General features: G+C 46.8%; 1 protein-coding gene across 11 annotated transcripts in view; it reads left to right on the top strand.

Annotated features, from left to right (window-relative positions):
- The first annotated feature begins 1,865 nt into the window (after positions 1-1,865).
- Positions 1,866-14,807, top strand: part of ARMC9 (armadillo repeat containing 9) — a 146,895-nt gene continuing 133,953 nt past the window's right edge. For 10 of the 11 annotated variants that reach the window (XR_003793890.1, XM_029224973.1, XM_029224971.1 and 7 more), the window contains exons 1-3: positions 1,936-2,011; positions 12,068-12,155; positions 13,726-13,851. Coding sequence is in view for 10 of the 11 variants with exons in the window: in XM_029224973.1 (XP_029080806.1) it covers positions 12,105-12,155; positions 13,726-13,851 (177 nt within the window). In the remaining variant the exon portion in view is untranslated. Of the gene's footprint in view, positions 2,012-12,067; positions 12,156-13,725; positions 13,852-14,807 lie in introns of all 11 variants that reach the window. The other variant, XM_029224970.1, reaches the window with a different exon arrangement.

The following is a 14,807-nucleotide window of genomic DNA, read 5'->3' as shown; positions in this document are numbered from 1 at the left end:
GACAAGCAGGTTGATTTTATTCAGGCTATTTCAATAGGTAGAGCAAACCAGGTCAGACATCAGAGTGTCTCCACAGGGTGGTTTTACCTTGGACTCGTAGAGGGAGGGCTAGACAGGTTACAAGTAGGATGATTTACAGTTGGGTTGATTTTGCCATCAGGGGAAATCTCAGTCAATTAGCTGAACAGGACATGCTTATCTCTGTATCTAACTAGTTTCAGGGGGGGCACAAACAGTTCTTATCTCAGCTAATCAACCACGAGACAAAGAACAGGAATTTGGAAGGTCTGTGTCTGGCCTGGTGAGCAGGTTCAAGCAAAAGGGGAAAGGTCTATGTTTGGCCTTGTCACAGGTAAACAAGGGCATCATCCATGAATCTTACAGGAGTCACGAAGAAGAGTGGATGATGAGCCTTATCTAAGTCACAAAGGAAGGGTAGTTCTTTTTGGTAAGCCCCTACCCAGAACACAAAAGGGTGGGGGGATTTCTTAACCATCACTGTTTCCCAGGAGCAAAGGGCTCAGGTAAGGTACAACATCATTAATCTGTAAACCCCTGAAAATATTACCCATCTCATAGATGTGGTGTGAGGATTACATACAAGTGGGCACTCATAGGGTTGCCATATTTATCAAATAAAAATACAGGAAATATAATGTCCTATATGCACAATAAAATAAGGCAATATTTGGGATATACTTAATTAAAAACTTATCTGAAATTAAAACATAATTGGTTGTCCTGTATTTTGTCTGGCAATCCCTGGCACACAGTGAGTTGACAATAGATGTGAACTTTTGTCATTATGAACGGCGAGGTTTATTTTCAATTCATATTACCTGGACAGTGTGTCTCTTCCTGCTAAATACAACCTTTCTTTGAAAACACTCTCAGATCTCAAAAGAGCACTGGCAGTCCTGGGGCCTGGGGAGGTGGCCACAGACCATCTTAGGGCTTCTTCAAAGGCAAGCATATCTACCTTCTCCATGCCCTCTTCCCTGTCTCTGTCTCTGGTGGTGGTCTCCACCTTCTTGGAAGCATGGAGATGGAAACATGGAGATCTGGTCCTCAATGCCTGGTGGGGAGAGATTTTCTCCATCTCTAGCCAACTCCTCAGCCTCCAGCCCAGAGTTGGGCGACTCGCAGGTGCTCTTTTAGTGCTGGTGAACTTCAGTTCAAAAGCACCACACGCAAGGACAGGGATGATTTATGCTCCTGTTTCACTTTTAAAAACCCACATTTCACGTGGGGAAAAAAAAGTTTCTCTAAAATCCCTGGAAACTGCTACAGTGGGGTGGAACCCTAGTGCCTGGAGCTTTAAGGCAGATCTTGGGCTACCTTGTTGGTTCTAAATTGACCCTGGGTCGCTCCTGTAAAATGGGAATAACGACGCCTATCTTTTTCCGCGCACACCACACTGTAATCTCTTCATGGTTTTGCTTCCAGCCTGGTCGGGCTCATCCCTAGAGCCAGGCACAACGCCAGGCGCAATTTTTATTTTTTATTTTGCGGTACGCGGGCCTCTCACTGTTGTGGCCTCTCCCGCTGCGGAGCACAGGCTCCGGACGCGCAGGCTCAGCGGCCATGGCTCACGGGCCCAGCCGCTCCACGGCATGGGGGATCTTCCCGGACCGGGGCACGAACCCGTGTCCCCTGCATCGGCAGGCGGACTCTCAAGCACTGCGCCACCAGGGAAGCCCCAGGCGCAATATTTGTGGAAAAGAACCAATGAGAAGTTGTGGAGAGGAGGACGGGTGACGCCGCCCAGCATCTTGCAACCCGCAGCGGACTCTGAACTGCGAGCCGCGACTTCACTTCCGCCGCCTGGAAGCCCCGAGACCTAGCCCGCTACGCTCCGCCGTTTGTCCCAGGATGCTCCGCGTAGGTCGCGTCCGGTGATTGGCTGCGCTGCTCCACGTGGTGCCAGGCAGGCGGCGGCGGTTGCCGGGGCGACGGCTGGACAAGGGGCGACCGGGCAGGGTAGGCGCGTGTGCCCGCGTCAGAACAGCAGGTAAGCTCGTCCCCCGACGCGGCCGGGCCACCCCCGAGCCCGCCGTCCCCGGGCGGGGAGGAGTGGTGATGGGCCAGAGGGCCGAGGCTCTGCTGAGCCCTCTCCCCAGAGGAAAACCCCGACGCGCCAACTCAGCAGCCACTGCCGGATGACCCCACTTTTCGACTGCTGTCCTGGAGTCTGTGGGCCCGAGGCGGCTGCCTGGATATCCCGAGTACAGGCCCAGCTGCTTCCCACAAGTAGTCCCTGATCTTTGCTTCAGTGAGCCAGGCTTGAAGGGGGCTTCATGTCGTCCAGCTGGGGAGTGGCGGCGCGAGAGGGTGGCCTGGGGCTTTTAGATCCATCCCTTCCGTTATCTCCCATCAGCTAACCGCTCTCCCCAGGCACCCAGGTTGAGTCCAGACTTCATCCAATCTAAGCAAAACCGGGATGCTTCCTATTCAAATTCGTCTTCCAGACAAATCCCATAGTCTTCCCCTTATTCAACCAGCTCGTAGGCCCTAAATCCCTATTATATAGAAATCAGAAGCTGCCACTGCAGTCCTCAAGAGTGATTGAAGAAGTTTTCTCTAGTTTTTGCATAAAGTAAAGCCGTGGTTCTCAAACCTGAACGTGCGTAAAAGTCATCGGGAGAGATTGTGTGAAACAATTTCTGGGCATTGTGTTCAGTAAGTTCAGAGTGATGCTAGGAATTTTCATTTCACAAGCATCCCAGGTGATTCTGATTGAGGTGGTCCAAACTTTGGGGTTATCCTGTGTAGTGGTTAATATCAGTCTGGATGTAAATTCCCACTTTGTTACTCACTAGTCGAGTTATTGGGAGCACCTTAACGTCCCTGAGCCTCAGCTGCCTCATCTGTAAAAGGAGAATATAAATCATATTCATCATTCAGGTTTATTGTGAAAATTAAATGCGAAGCGTTTTGCATGGCATACAATAAGCCCTCAATAAGTGAACTTATTATGATATAAAAGTGTACAGAAAATTCTGTAATTTTTAAGAACGTCAGAGTAATAGAATACCCAATGATGGCTCACATTCACTGACAGATGATCGTAGCAGAATCTTATTCAAAAGATGGTCATGAAGAACTTCTCTGACGAAGTGATGTTTATAAGCACAGGGCTTAGCCAGGTGAAAAAAGAAAGGGGAAGAGTGTTGCTGGCAGAGAGAACAATATGTGCAAAGGCCCTGAGGTAGGAAGGAGCTTGAGTTCTCAAAACAACAAAGTTTCCTTGTTCCAGGGCCTTCAAAATGCTTTTCCGTCTGCTTGGGCTTCATTTATTTATCACATGTCTTGGGTGCCTACCAGGCACTCTGCTAGGTTCTAGAGATACAAAATTTAAATACAGCTGCCTGCCTTTTTAAATAGGGTAATAAGTATAACAGTAGAAGTAAATGTAGGATATAGAGGTACCCCAGAGGAGAGAGAATTGCCTTGATGGGGAAGGAAGGAGAGGGGTTCCTGGAAGACTTCGTAAAGGAGGTCAAGCCCTCAGTATGATGTGTCAAGTTTGCCCACGAGGTGAAGAAGAGTACATCCAAGGGCTTAGAATCATGAAAGAGCATTTTGGAGGAATGGCCGGGAGTTTAGTATTACTGGGGCCTCACATGGGGAAGTAAGAATGGAGCCGGGACAGGAACAGGGACAGGGGTTGGTGGTTGGTCCAGAGGAAGGCTGGACAGGTGGGTGGTCCTCAGACAGACACAGAGGTGTCTTTCTCCTCACACCTTGTGTAACTGGCAGGCAGGGGGTCCTGCTTGCTCCTCATTGCTACTTCCCCATCACCCCCTACCCCCCCACCTTTGAAGTCCATGCCGTGGGCTTTACCACCGTTGTTTCCCTTGAAGACTGCAGCGCCTGGCTCACCGTCTACGTCTCCACCTCCTCTGCTTCATTTTGAGGAGTTTCAGAATCCTGGCTGCACAAGTTTCTTCGTCCTCCTTACTTATAGGCATCTTTTTCCTCCATCCTCCTCATTTGCCCACTTCTGCGGTCATGAGCTTTTTATTACTGCACCACCTTCAAAATCTTGATTTGAACTATTCATCCTGCTCTCTGAGCACCACCTTCTGTCTTTCAAGCTCACTTTGATGTGCCTCTGATCCCATTACTTTTTCACTGCCTTACAACCCCCTTATGCACCTTCCCTCCCTCCATCTTTAACGTAGCTTAACTCCAATGTTCCATCGCTGTTATGCTTGTTTTCTCTTTCCCCTGTCCTGCAAAAGCCTCACCCTGTTAACCTAACTCAGACAGCTGAAAGTGGCTGGAGAAAAGTGCAAAATGGTGCAGACTGGTTCTGTTTGGGATTCAAGTCCATGTATCTTTTTTTTTTTAATATAATTTATCTATCTATTTGGCTGTGTCGGGTCTTAGTTGCGGCACACAGGATCTTTGTTGCGGCATGGGTGAGGGGGGTCCTTCGCTGTAGCATGCAGGCTCCAGAGCGTGCGGGCTCAGTAGTTGCGGCACATGTGCTCTCTAGTTGTGGCGTGCGGGCTCCAGAGTGAGTGGGCTCAGTAGTTGCGGCGCATGCACTCTCTAGTTGTGGCGTGCGGGCTCCAGAGTGCGCAGGCTCAGTAGTTGCAGAGCGCGGGCTTAGTTTTCCCATGGCAGGTCCCCAACCTTTTTGGCACCAGGGACCGGGTTCGTGGAAGACAATTTTTCCATGGACGGGGTGGGGGATGGTTCAGGCGGTAATGCATGCGATGGGGAGAGGTGGGAAACAGCAGATGAAGCTTCGCTCACTCGCCTGCCGCTCACCTGTTGCTGTGCAGCCCGATTCCTAACAGGACATGGACTGGTACCGGTCTGAGGCCTGGGAGTTGGGGACCCCTGCCCCACAGCATGTGGGATCTTAGTTCCCTGATCAGGGATCAAACCCATGTCCCTGCACTGGAAGGTAGATTCTTAACTACTGGACCACCAAGGAAGTCCCTCGAGTCTATGTATCTTAAGCAGACTCTCAATACTGGAAATCCTGCCATGTTTCCATAGTTGATTTGGTTCCCACCTTCCCTTCTCTTCAAACTACCAACTTGCTTCTTGCTCTCAGCTGATGGCCTTGTTTCTTGTTTTGCTTCTCATCACTAAATCTGCCCATTTCTTTGGTCACTACCCATATCCTCTGCCATCCCTCTGTGTCAGGAGATGTCCTGTCCCCATTGCCTGTGTGAGGCCCGGCCCTCATTGGACACTGGCCGCATCAAGGACATTGCTTCCTTAACCATCTCCTCTCTCTCCCGCCTCATCCACTTTTCCTTCTCTAACTGGGTCACTCCTATCAACGTACAAACACGCTGCTTACAACATCTTCCTTCTTAAAAAAAAAACCTCCCATCTCTTTCCAGCCGCCTTGCCACCTCTCCTGTCCTTTTTGTCTCTCCTTCCTTACTTCCCTTTCTCTCTTTAACCCTTTCCAGTCAGGCACATGTCCTCACTGCTCTTATCAAGGTCACAGCCAAACTCCATTTTGTCAAATCCAGGGATTAGTTCTCCTGTCCTCATCTCCCTTGACCACGTGCAGACGCAGTTGACGTGAGAAGCACCTTCACTGGGCTTCCAGAGTGTCACAGTGTCCTGGTCGTGTCTCCCAGCAAGTATCTGTTCTTGCTTAGTCTGCCGTCTCGCTGACCCCGCAGTACCGGGGGCCCCAGGGCTCAGCCTGGGCCTGTCCTCCTCTCCAGCTGCACTTTCTGCCCGGGGCGGGGGTCACATCAGTCACCGCGCTCCTCTGCCGCACCGCCATCTTTGCGCGGACGACTTCCGGACGCTCCTCCGCGGCCCCCGCTGCTGCCTTCACTCCACCAGCCTTCTCAGCGCCCCCACTTGAATGTCTGCTCTGCATCTCAGATTTCGGGCCGGAACAGAACTCTTGATTTAGCTCTCAGACCGTCCCTCCCCAGTTTCCCCAGATCAGCGAGTGGCTTACTCTTCACCCAACTGGGCAGGCCGCAGGTGTCGCCCTTCACCTTGTCGCCGCACATGCTACATCCAGCCCAGCAGCAGCCGGCCACCTCTGCCTTTACACCTGGAACCAGAACACTTCACACAGTTCCTACCGCTCGTCCGAACTCCCCTTATCGCCCGTTTCCTCTCATGGGGCCCTGCAGTCTCTTCTTGGCCTGGCAGACATGGCGCTCCTTACAAGACGTGAGCCAGGTTGGGTCAGCCCCCTCCCGGCCTCCCGTTGTGCCCGGCTAACGGCCCGGCCGGTCCCCTACACTAGTCCTACTGGACTGGGCCCTGGCACCTCGTTGCCTCCACAGCCTGCCTACTCTTCTGCCCAAGCGGCGCCCCTACCCCAGCACCCGCAGCCTTAGCACTTGCAAATCCGTCTGCGCAGGTCTGGGAAGTGCCTGCTCTCTCACATCTCTGCTCACCACTCCTGTTCCCAGGGAGGCCTCCTCTGACCACCCTTTCTTTTTTTTTTCTTTTTATATTTTGGTTGCATTGGGGCTTCGTTGCTGCATGTGTTGCTGCGCGCGGGCTTTCTCTAGTTGCGGTGAGCAGGGGCTACTCCTCGTTGCGGTGCACAGGCTTCTCATTGTGGTGCCTTCTCTTGTTGTGGAGCACAGGCTCTAGGCACACGGTCTTCAGTGGTTGCAGTGCGTGGGCTTCAGTAGTTGTGGCACGCGGGCTCAGTAGTTGTGGCTCGCGGGCTCAGTAGTTGTGGCTCGCGGGCTCAGTAGTTGTGGCACGCAGGCTCAGTAGTTGTGGCTCGCGGGCTCAGTAGTTGTGGCACGCGGGCTTAGTTGCTCCGCAGCACGTGGGATCTTCCCTGACCAGGGATCGAGCCCACCTCCCCTGCATTGTTAGGCAGATTCTTTACCACTGAACCACCAGGGAAGTCCCCCGACCACCCTTTCTAAAATGTCCCCAGACCCCTCTCCTCCGTGCTCTGTCTCCTTCCTTGCTGTATTTTCTTCATATCTGAAATTCTTTCCATTCGCTCAATAAGTAATTTTGAGCACCCACAGTGTGCCAGGCACTGGTCCAGTCACTGGGGATGCCAAGTGAACGCGTGTCTTCCTCGTGGAATCTGTACCCCGGGGTGGGAGCGACAGTGAGCAGATATGTTAATGGAAGGATGTTCCTGTCAGGGGGTGCTTAGTGCTGCTGAGAAACATAAAGCAGCAGAAAGGGTAGGAAGTGACCGAGGGCTTGCTCCTTAGGGAGGGTGGTCAGGGCAAGGCTCTGAGGGGGTGACTTTGAAGCAGAGACCTGAGTGGGACGTGGATGCCTGGAGGAGGGGCCACGAGGCAGAGGGGGCAGTGAAAGCAGAGCCCTCAGGGAGGGCAGGCATGTGCAGGGCGGGTCCAGCGGGTGTGCGCTGGAACCGCACGGTGGCCCATGTGGCTCAAGCCTATGGAGCAAAAGGAAGAGTGTTGGAGGCCAAGTGGTGTAGACTTTGAGATGAGAGTTGGGCCGAAGGAGCCTGGCCTTCATCTAGAGGTGGAACCACGGGAGGGTCGAAAACAGGAGGGGAAAGATCCCTTGTTGTAGCTTAGACATTGGAGTGAGGTGGAGAGGGAGGTGATGGGAGGTGGTGTGGAGGGACCTTGGGACAGACAAAGGCACGAGACAGTGACGGGGAGACAGAGAGAATGAAAAGGGGGAGATTTCTAAATTTCGTCTTCCGGACTTGCGTTCAAATATTTCAAACTGAATGTACTGTTATGGGCAGAAAAATGTAAGGTTACAGAATCACGCATTCTTTTTTTTTTTTTAATATTTATTTATTTATTTGGTTATACTGGCTCTTAGTTGCGGCTCAAGGGCTCCTTAGTTGTGGCACGTGAACTCTTAGTCTCTTAGTTGCAGCATGCACGTGGGATCTAGTTCCCTGACCAGGGATCGAACCTGGACCCCCTGCATTGGGAGCGTGGAGTCTTAACCACTGGACCCCCAGGGAAGTCCCAAATCATGCATTCTTAGAACTAGAAGAGATCTGATAAATTCTCCATTTTATTTTACAGATAGAAACAGGTTCCAGTGATGTGCCCCAGATCCCCAGATCAGGTGCCAGTGAATGGCAGAGTTAGCATTAGAGCCCAGGCTTTGTAATTCCTCTGAGGTTATGGGCAACCAGCCGCGGGGAGGAGACTGGGAGTGGGGTCCAGGGAGTGGCTGCTTTGGGTACACCTTGGGGAGGGGTGGCAGGAAGAGAAGAAAGACTTACTTTAAAAAATTTCATGACGTTTTATTTATTTAAGTGTTTTGAAAATATAAAAGATGTTGGACATTCTTGCACTTAACTTTTAAAAAACTGACCTAATAAATTCTCTGGTGTATGAACCTTGTGTTAACAGTTGTGTAAATGCACACCACCTCCTCTTCCGGTAGCGTAAGGCTGAATGACTATGGACTTCGGGTGACATTAAAGGTTTCTTTTGGGGCTTCCCTGGTGGCGCAGTGGTTGAGAATCTGCCTGCCGATGCAGGGGACACGAGTTTGTGCCCCAGTCCGGGAGGATCCCACGTGCCATGGCCGCTGAGCCTGCGCGTCCGGAGCCTGTGCTTCGCAACGGGAGAGGCCGCAACAGTGAGAGGCCTGCGTACCGCAAAAAAAAAAAAAAAAAAAAAAAAAAGATTTCTTTTAAGTAGTACCTGATATCTTTTTGTGACTGTTTAATTTTTGTTTTGCATTTTTTTTTTTAAACATCTTTATTGGGGTATAATTGCTTTACAATGGTGTGTTAGTTTCTGCTTTATAACAAAGTGAATCAGTTATACATATACATATGTTCCCATATGTCTTCCCTCTTGCGTCTCCCTCCCTCCCACTCTCCCTATCCCACCCCTCCAGGCTGTCACAAAGCACCGAGCTAATATCCCTGTGCCTTGCGGCTGCTTCCCCCTAGCTATCTACCTTACTACGTTTGTTAGTGTGTATATGTCCTTGACTCTCTCTCGCCCTGTCAAAGCTCACCCCTCCCCCTCCCCATATCCTCAAGTCCGTTCTCCAGTAGGTCTGCGTCTTTATTCCTGTCTTACCCCTAGGTTCTTCATGACATTTTTTTTCCCCTTAAATTCCATATATATGTGTTAGCATACGGTATTTGTCTTTTTCTTTCTGACTTCACTCTGTATGACAGACTCTAGGTCTATCCATCTCATTACAAATAGCTCAATTTCATTTCTTTTTAAGGCTGAGTAATATTCCATTGTATATATGTGCCACATCTTCTTTATCCATTCATCCGATGATGGGCGCTTAGGTTGTTTCCATCTCCGGGCTATTGTAAATAGAGCTGCAATGAACATTTTGGTACATGACTCTTTTTGAATTTTGGTTTTCTCAGGGTATATGCCCAGTAGTGGGATTGCTGGGTCATATGGTAATTCTATTTGTAGTTTTTTAAGGAACCTCCATACTGTTCTCCATAGTGGCTGAACCAATTCACATTCCCACCAGCAGTGCAAGAGTGTTCCCTTTTCTCCACACCCTCTCCAGCATTTATTGTTTCTAGATTTTTTGATGATGGCCATTCTGACTGGTGTGAGATGATATCTCATTGTAGTTTTGATTTGCATTTCTCTAATGATTAATGATGTTGAGCATTCTTTCATGTGTTTGTTGGCATTCTGTATATCTTCTTTGGAGAAATGTCTATTTAGGTCTTCTGCCCATTTTTGGATTGGGTTGTTTGTTTTTTTGTTATTGAGCTGCATGAGCTGCTTGTAAATTTTGGAGATTAATCCTTTGTCATTTGCTTCATTTGCAAATATTTTCTCCCATTCTGAGGGTTGTCTTTTGGTCTTGATTATGGTTTCCTTTGCTGTGCAAAAGCTTTGAAGTTTCATTAGGTCCCATTTGTTTATTTTTGTTTTTATTTCCATTACTCTAGGAGGTGGGTCAGAAAGGATCTTGCTGTGATTTATGTCATAGAGTGTTCTGCCTATGTTTTCCTCTAAGAGTTTGATAGTTTCTGGCCTTACATTTAGGTCTTTAATCCATTTTGAGCTTATTTTTGTGTATGGTGTTAGGGAGTGATCTAATCTCATACTTTTATATGTACCTGTCCAGTTTTCCCAGCACCATTTATTGAAGAGGCTGTCCTTTCTCCACTGTACATTCCTGCCACTTTTATCAAAGATAAGGTGTCCATATGTGCGTGGGTTTATCTCTGGGCTTTCTATCCTGTTCCATTGATCTATCTTTCTGTTTTTGTGCCAGTACCATACTGTCTTGATTACTGTAGCTTTGTAGTATAGTCTGAAGTCAGGGAGCCTGATTCCTCCAGCTCCTTTTTTCGTTCTCAAGATTGCTTTGGCTATTCGGGGTCTTTTGTGTTTCCATACAAATTGCGAAATTTTTTGTTCTAGTTCTGTGAAAAATGCCAGTGGTAGTTTGATAGGGATTGCATTGAATCTGTAGATTGCTTTGGGTAGTAGAGTCATTTTCACAATGTTGATTCTTCCCATCCAAGAACATGGTATATCTCTCCATCTATTTGTATCATCTTTAATTTCTTTCATCAGTGTCTTATAATTTTCTGCATACAGGTCTTTCGTCTCCTTAGGTAGGTTTATTCCTAGATATTTTATTCTTTTTGTTGCAATGGTAAATGGGAGTGTTTTCTTGATTTCACTTTCAGATTTTTCATCATTAGTATATAGGAATGCCAGAGATTTCTGTGCATTAACTTTGTATCCTGCTACTTTACCAAATTCATTGATTAGCTCTAGTAGTTTTCTGGTAGCATCTTTAGGATTCTCTATGTATAGTATCATGTCATCTGCAAACAGTGACAGCTTTACTTCTTCTTTTCCGATTTGGATTCCTTTTATTTCCTTTTCTTCTCTGATTGCTGTGGCTAAAACTTCCAAAACTATGTTGAATAATGTTTTGCATTTTTTAGAAACTTTTTATTTTGTATTTTTTATTGGAGTATAGTTGATTTACAGAGTTGTGTTAGTTTCAGGCGTACAGCAAAGTGAATCAGTTATACATATGCATGTATCCACTCTTTTTTTAGATTCTTTTCCCATATAAGTCATTACAGAGTATTGAGTAGAGTTCCCTGTGCTATTCAGTAGATCCTTATTAGTTATCTATTTTACATATAGTATTGTGTATATATCAATCCCAATCTTCCAGTTTATCCGTCCCCCCACTTTCCCTCCTGGTAACCATAAGTTTGTTTTCTACATCTGTGACTCTATTTCCGGGTTTAATGTTTTTTACTTGGAAGCAGAGCGAGGGATTAGTGACTCTGTGTTTTTTCCATGAGACTAATTCTAGTGCATATCCTTTCTTAAAGTAAATGAATTGACTTTATCATTACACTCTATTTTGTTCTAAATACACTTTATGCTTTCGACTGTTTGAATTACACATACCATGTGATAGCACGTTAGAAAAATAATCTTCCTCCCTCTCACCAGCAATCCTTGACTGTCTCATTTATACCACCCTCCAGTCCTTGATCATGTTCATTTTAAGTAGTTGTCATAGAAGAGAGAATTACTTTTGACTTTAGCCACTGTATTTCCTAGTGCTACTGTAATAAATTACCATAAATGTAGTGGCTTAAAACAACCCAGATTTATCGTCTTACAGTTCTGGAGGTCAGAAGGCTGAAATGGGTCTCACTGGACTAAACTCAAGGTGTTGGCAGGGCTTGTTCCTCTCTGGATGCTCCAGAGGAGAATCAGTTGATTACCTTTCGCAGGTTCTAGAAGCCGCCCGCATTCCTTGGCTCCCGGCCCTTCCTCCATCTTCAAGGCCAGCAACAGCGGGTTGAGTCTTTCTCCCACTGCGTCACTCTGATGCTAACCTTCCTGCTTCCCTCTTTCCCTGATGAGCACCCCTGTGATTATGTTGGGTCCACCAGATAATCCAGGCTACTCTCCCTATTTTAAGGTCAGCTGATCAGCAACCTTAATTCCATCTGTAGCCTTAATCCACCCCTTCTATGCAACCTAATATTTTCACAGGTTCTGGGGATTAGGACATGGGGGCCATTATTCTGCCCACTACAGCTATCTTTTTGTTATTTTACAGACAGTTGGAATGATAGCCTTTGTCTTATGTTTTTGCCTTGTAGAAATTTTTGCTGTGAGAATTAACAGTAACGGTTCAATATGGGGGACATTCTGGCTCATGAATCAGAATTACTTGGACTAGTGAAAGAGGTATGTTTTACAAAACACGGGTCACAGAAAAAGATCTTGAAAACTTGTATTTTACAATGCAGGAAATTCTGTAATGCCTTGTAATGTTTCTATCATTACATTACAGTTATCTGTTTTCCTTTTTATAATTTTCCATGTATTTATATTTTGCTTTCATAACTAAACTGAAATTGTAAAGCTGCTTTTTAGAATTCCTTTAAAGAAAGTTATAAAGACAGCACATGCTCATGGTAACAGATTCAAACGGTATAGAAGCATAAACAGTGAATTGCCCTCCTGCAGTGACCACTGTCAATGGCTTAGTATATTACCTTTCCAGACTTTTTTCTATGAGTATTCAAAATGTATTCACGCGACTATAGTTTGTTTTGCAAAACGTGGTGATGCCACACGCATTGTTCTGCAGCTTGCCTTTCATGTGTCAGCAGTAGACAGTGTGACCCTCTCCCTGTGATCTGCCTCACACCTCTGAACGCCGTGGAGTATTTCACTGAGTGGCTGCATCATCATTTAACTTGTTGCCTATTGATGGACATTTAGGTGTCCTACGCTGAAAGCTTTTGAAGGATGAGACCCACACCGTATGCTTTTTGGTATTCTCTACTGCCTTTAGCAGGGGCTGGCATGGAGTTGGTGCTAAAGAAATGGTTGCTACTGTTTTACTGTGTGGTTGAACTGTCCATTAGGCGTTGAGAGACATGGCCGTGGAGCAGGGATACGGCATCCACCCTGGGAATGCAGCTTTGGAATTTGGTGTGATCGTGAATAAATTTTCCAAGCTGTCACAGCAGAGGATTGTGGATAGGGCCTGGAGAAATAGCCACAGTTAGAGGAGGTGGAAACAGAAAGTTACGACCGACACAAACTGTAAAGAAGGGCGGAGAAGAGTGGAGAGCAGCAGTAGAAGTAATGCATGTCACTAACACAAGGCAGGGGGCGTTTCAGGACGGGGTGGGCGGGGATCATTAGTGCTTGAAGGTGGCTGATGACTTTGCCCATCTTTTAATGACTTACCTTTTGTTCTTAGGGGCAAGCATTACCTCTAATCCCTCTGTTTCAAGTAACAAATTCCCAGAGACCTACTTAGACCCAAAGCCATCAGGTCCTTTGATCACTTTTGCCTTTTTCAGGCTGCTGCACATATCATCTTATTTTCTATTAATAATTATAATAAGGGAATTCCCTGGTGGCCCAGTGGTTAAGACTCTGCACTTTCACTGCCGAGGGCATGGGTTCGATCCCTGGTTGGGGAACTACGATCCCGCAAGCCATGCGACGGGGCCAAAATTAAAACATAAATTATAATGCAGCTCACATTTTCCTTCTAAAAACAAATTTATTTGCTGTAAATAAATGTTTTCTATGATACTGTCTTTCTAGTTTTTTAGTGTGCATGTCAGTAAGTAAATTCTAAGCTGGATCCCAAATTGCTTCTCCCAAAGATGACAGTTCATTAACCCCATTATAAATTTTGCGATAATATTGAGCTGGTACAATTACATCAAAGATGGTTACTTTGCTGATGTTAAAACAGAGAAATATATATACATTTATGCGCTTTTTTAAATAGTATTTAGATTTTGCCGAATTTGAAGACACCTTGAAAACATTTTCAAAAGAATGCAAAATAAAAGGAAAACCGTTATCTAAATCAGCATGTGGCTCTTTAAGGGACTCCAAATCATCGATAATCCAGGTAACATTTTACTTTTTTTGATTTCTGTAGATAATCAAGATGCTCCAAATTTGTAAGAAGTGCTGCCATTAGAGAATGTTGGACTATTTCCGGGGACCGGGGCACAGCGACTCTTAGACTGTACAGATGTTTATGGATAAATGAGCAATGTCATTTTCAAATCTCTGTATCCTAGGAAATGGGTGGCAACATAAGATCTTTCACATACATTTCTTGGCAAGAAGAAACCGTGCAATGCTTAGAAACTAAGACTAATGTGGTCCCCATTCTGAGGAGTTTTAGGTTATGAATTCCAGGTACTGGAGACACAGCAATGAACAAAACAAAACAAAATCTCTGCCCTCATGGTGCTTGCCTTCTAGTTCGGGGAGGTCGGAGGGGGCAGGGAGCAAGAGCCATATGCAAGGCAGCATCCTTTCAAAGCAAGGCCTGGGCAGCGGTGAGCCTGTGGCAGTGGGCTGCAAAGGGCAGGTATTACATGGTCCTCAACTCTCAGGGTTAGACAGGATCTTAAAAGTCCTCATTTCAACCATTATTTGATGCTCCACCCCATTTGTAACATTCTAGGTAAGTGATTGATTCACCGTGAATACATCCAGTGACAAGAGAACATACCGTTTCCTGAGGCAGCGTATTTCAGATTTGCGTGATTTTATTATTTTAATAAATTTATTTGTTTCAATATACATACTTCTAAGAAAAATATGAGACTCTGTTTGAGAGTCCCACTGAGTAGCTGGAGGTCAGGCCACAGCCTGACTCCCCAGTGGCCTGGCACGGGGTACCATTGAGCAGGGGCACCGTCGCAATGGCCCCCGACCCAGTGCCCCTCCAGTCCTCACGCACCTGGATTCTGAGCTGCCACCGCTTCAGACGCAGGCTCTTCTGTCAGTGATGCATCGGGCAGCCTGATGATAGCTCCCAACCCTGGAGCACACTTTTCAGAACGTGAAACA

This window comes from Monodon monoceros, unplaced genomic scaffold, assembly GCF_005190385.1.
Source record: "Monodon monoceros isolate NGI ecotype Baffin Bay Population unplaced genomic scaffold, NGI_Narwhal_1 Super_Scaffold_16, whole genome shotgun sequence".
Taxonomy (NCBI): Eukaryota; Metazoa; Chordata; class Mammalia; order Artiodactyla; family Monodontidae; genus Monodon; species Monodon monoceros.
This window is presented reverse-complemented; position numbering and strand designations above follow the sequence as displayed.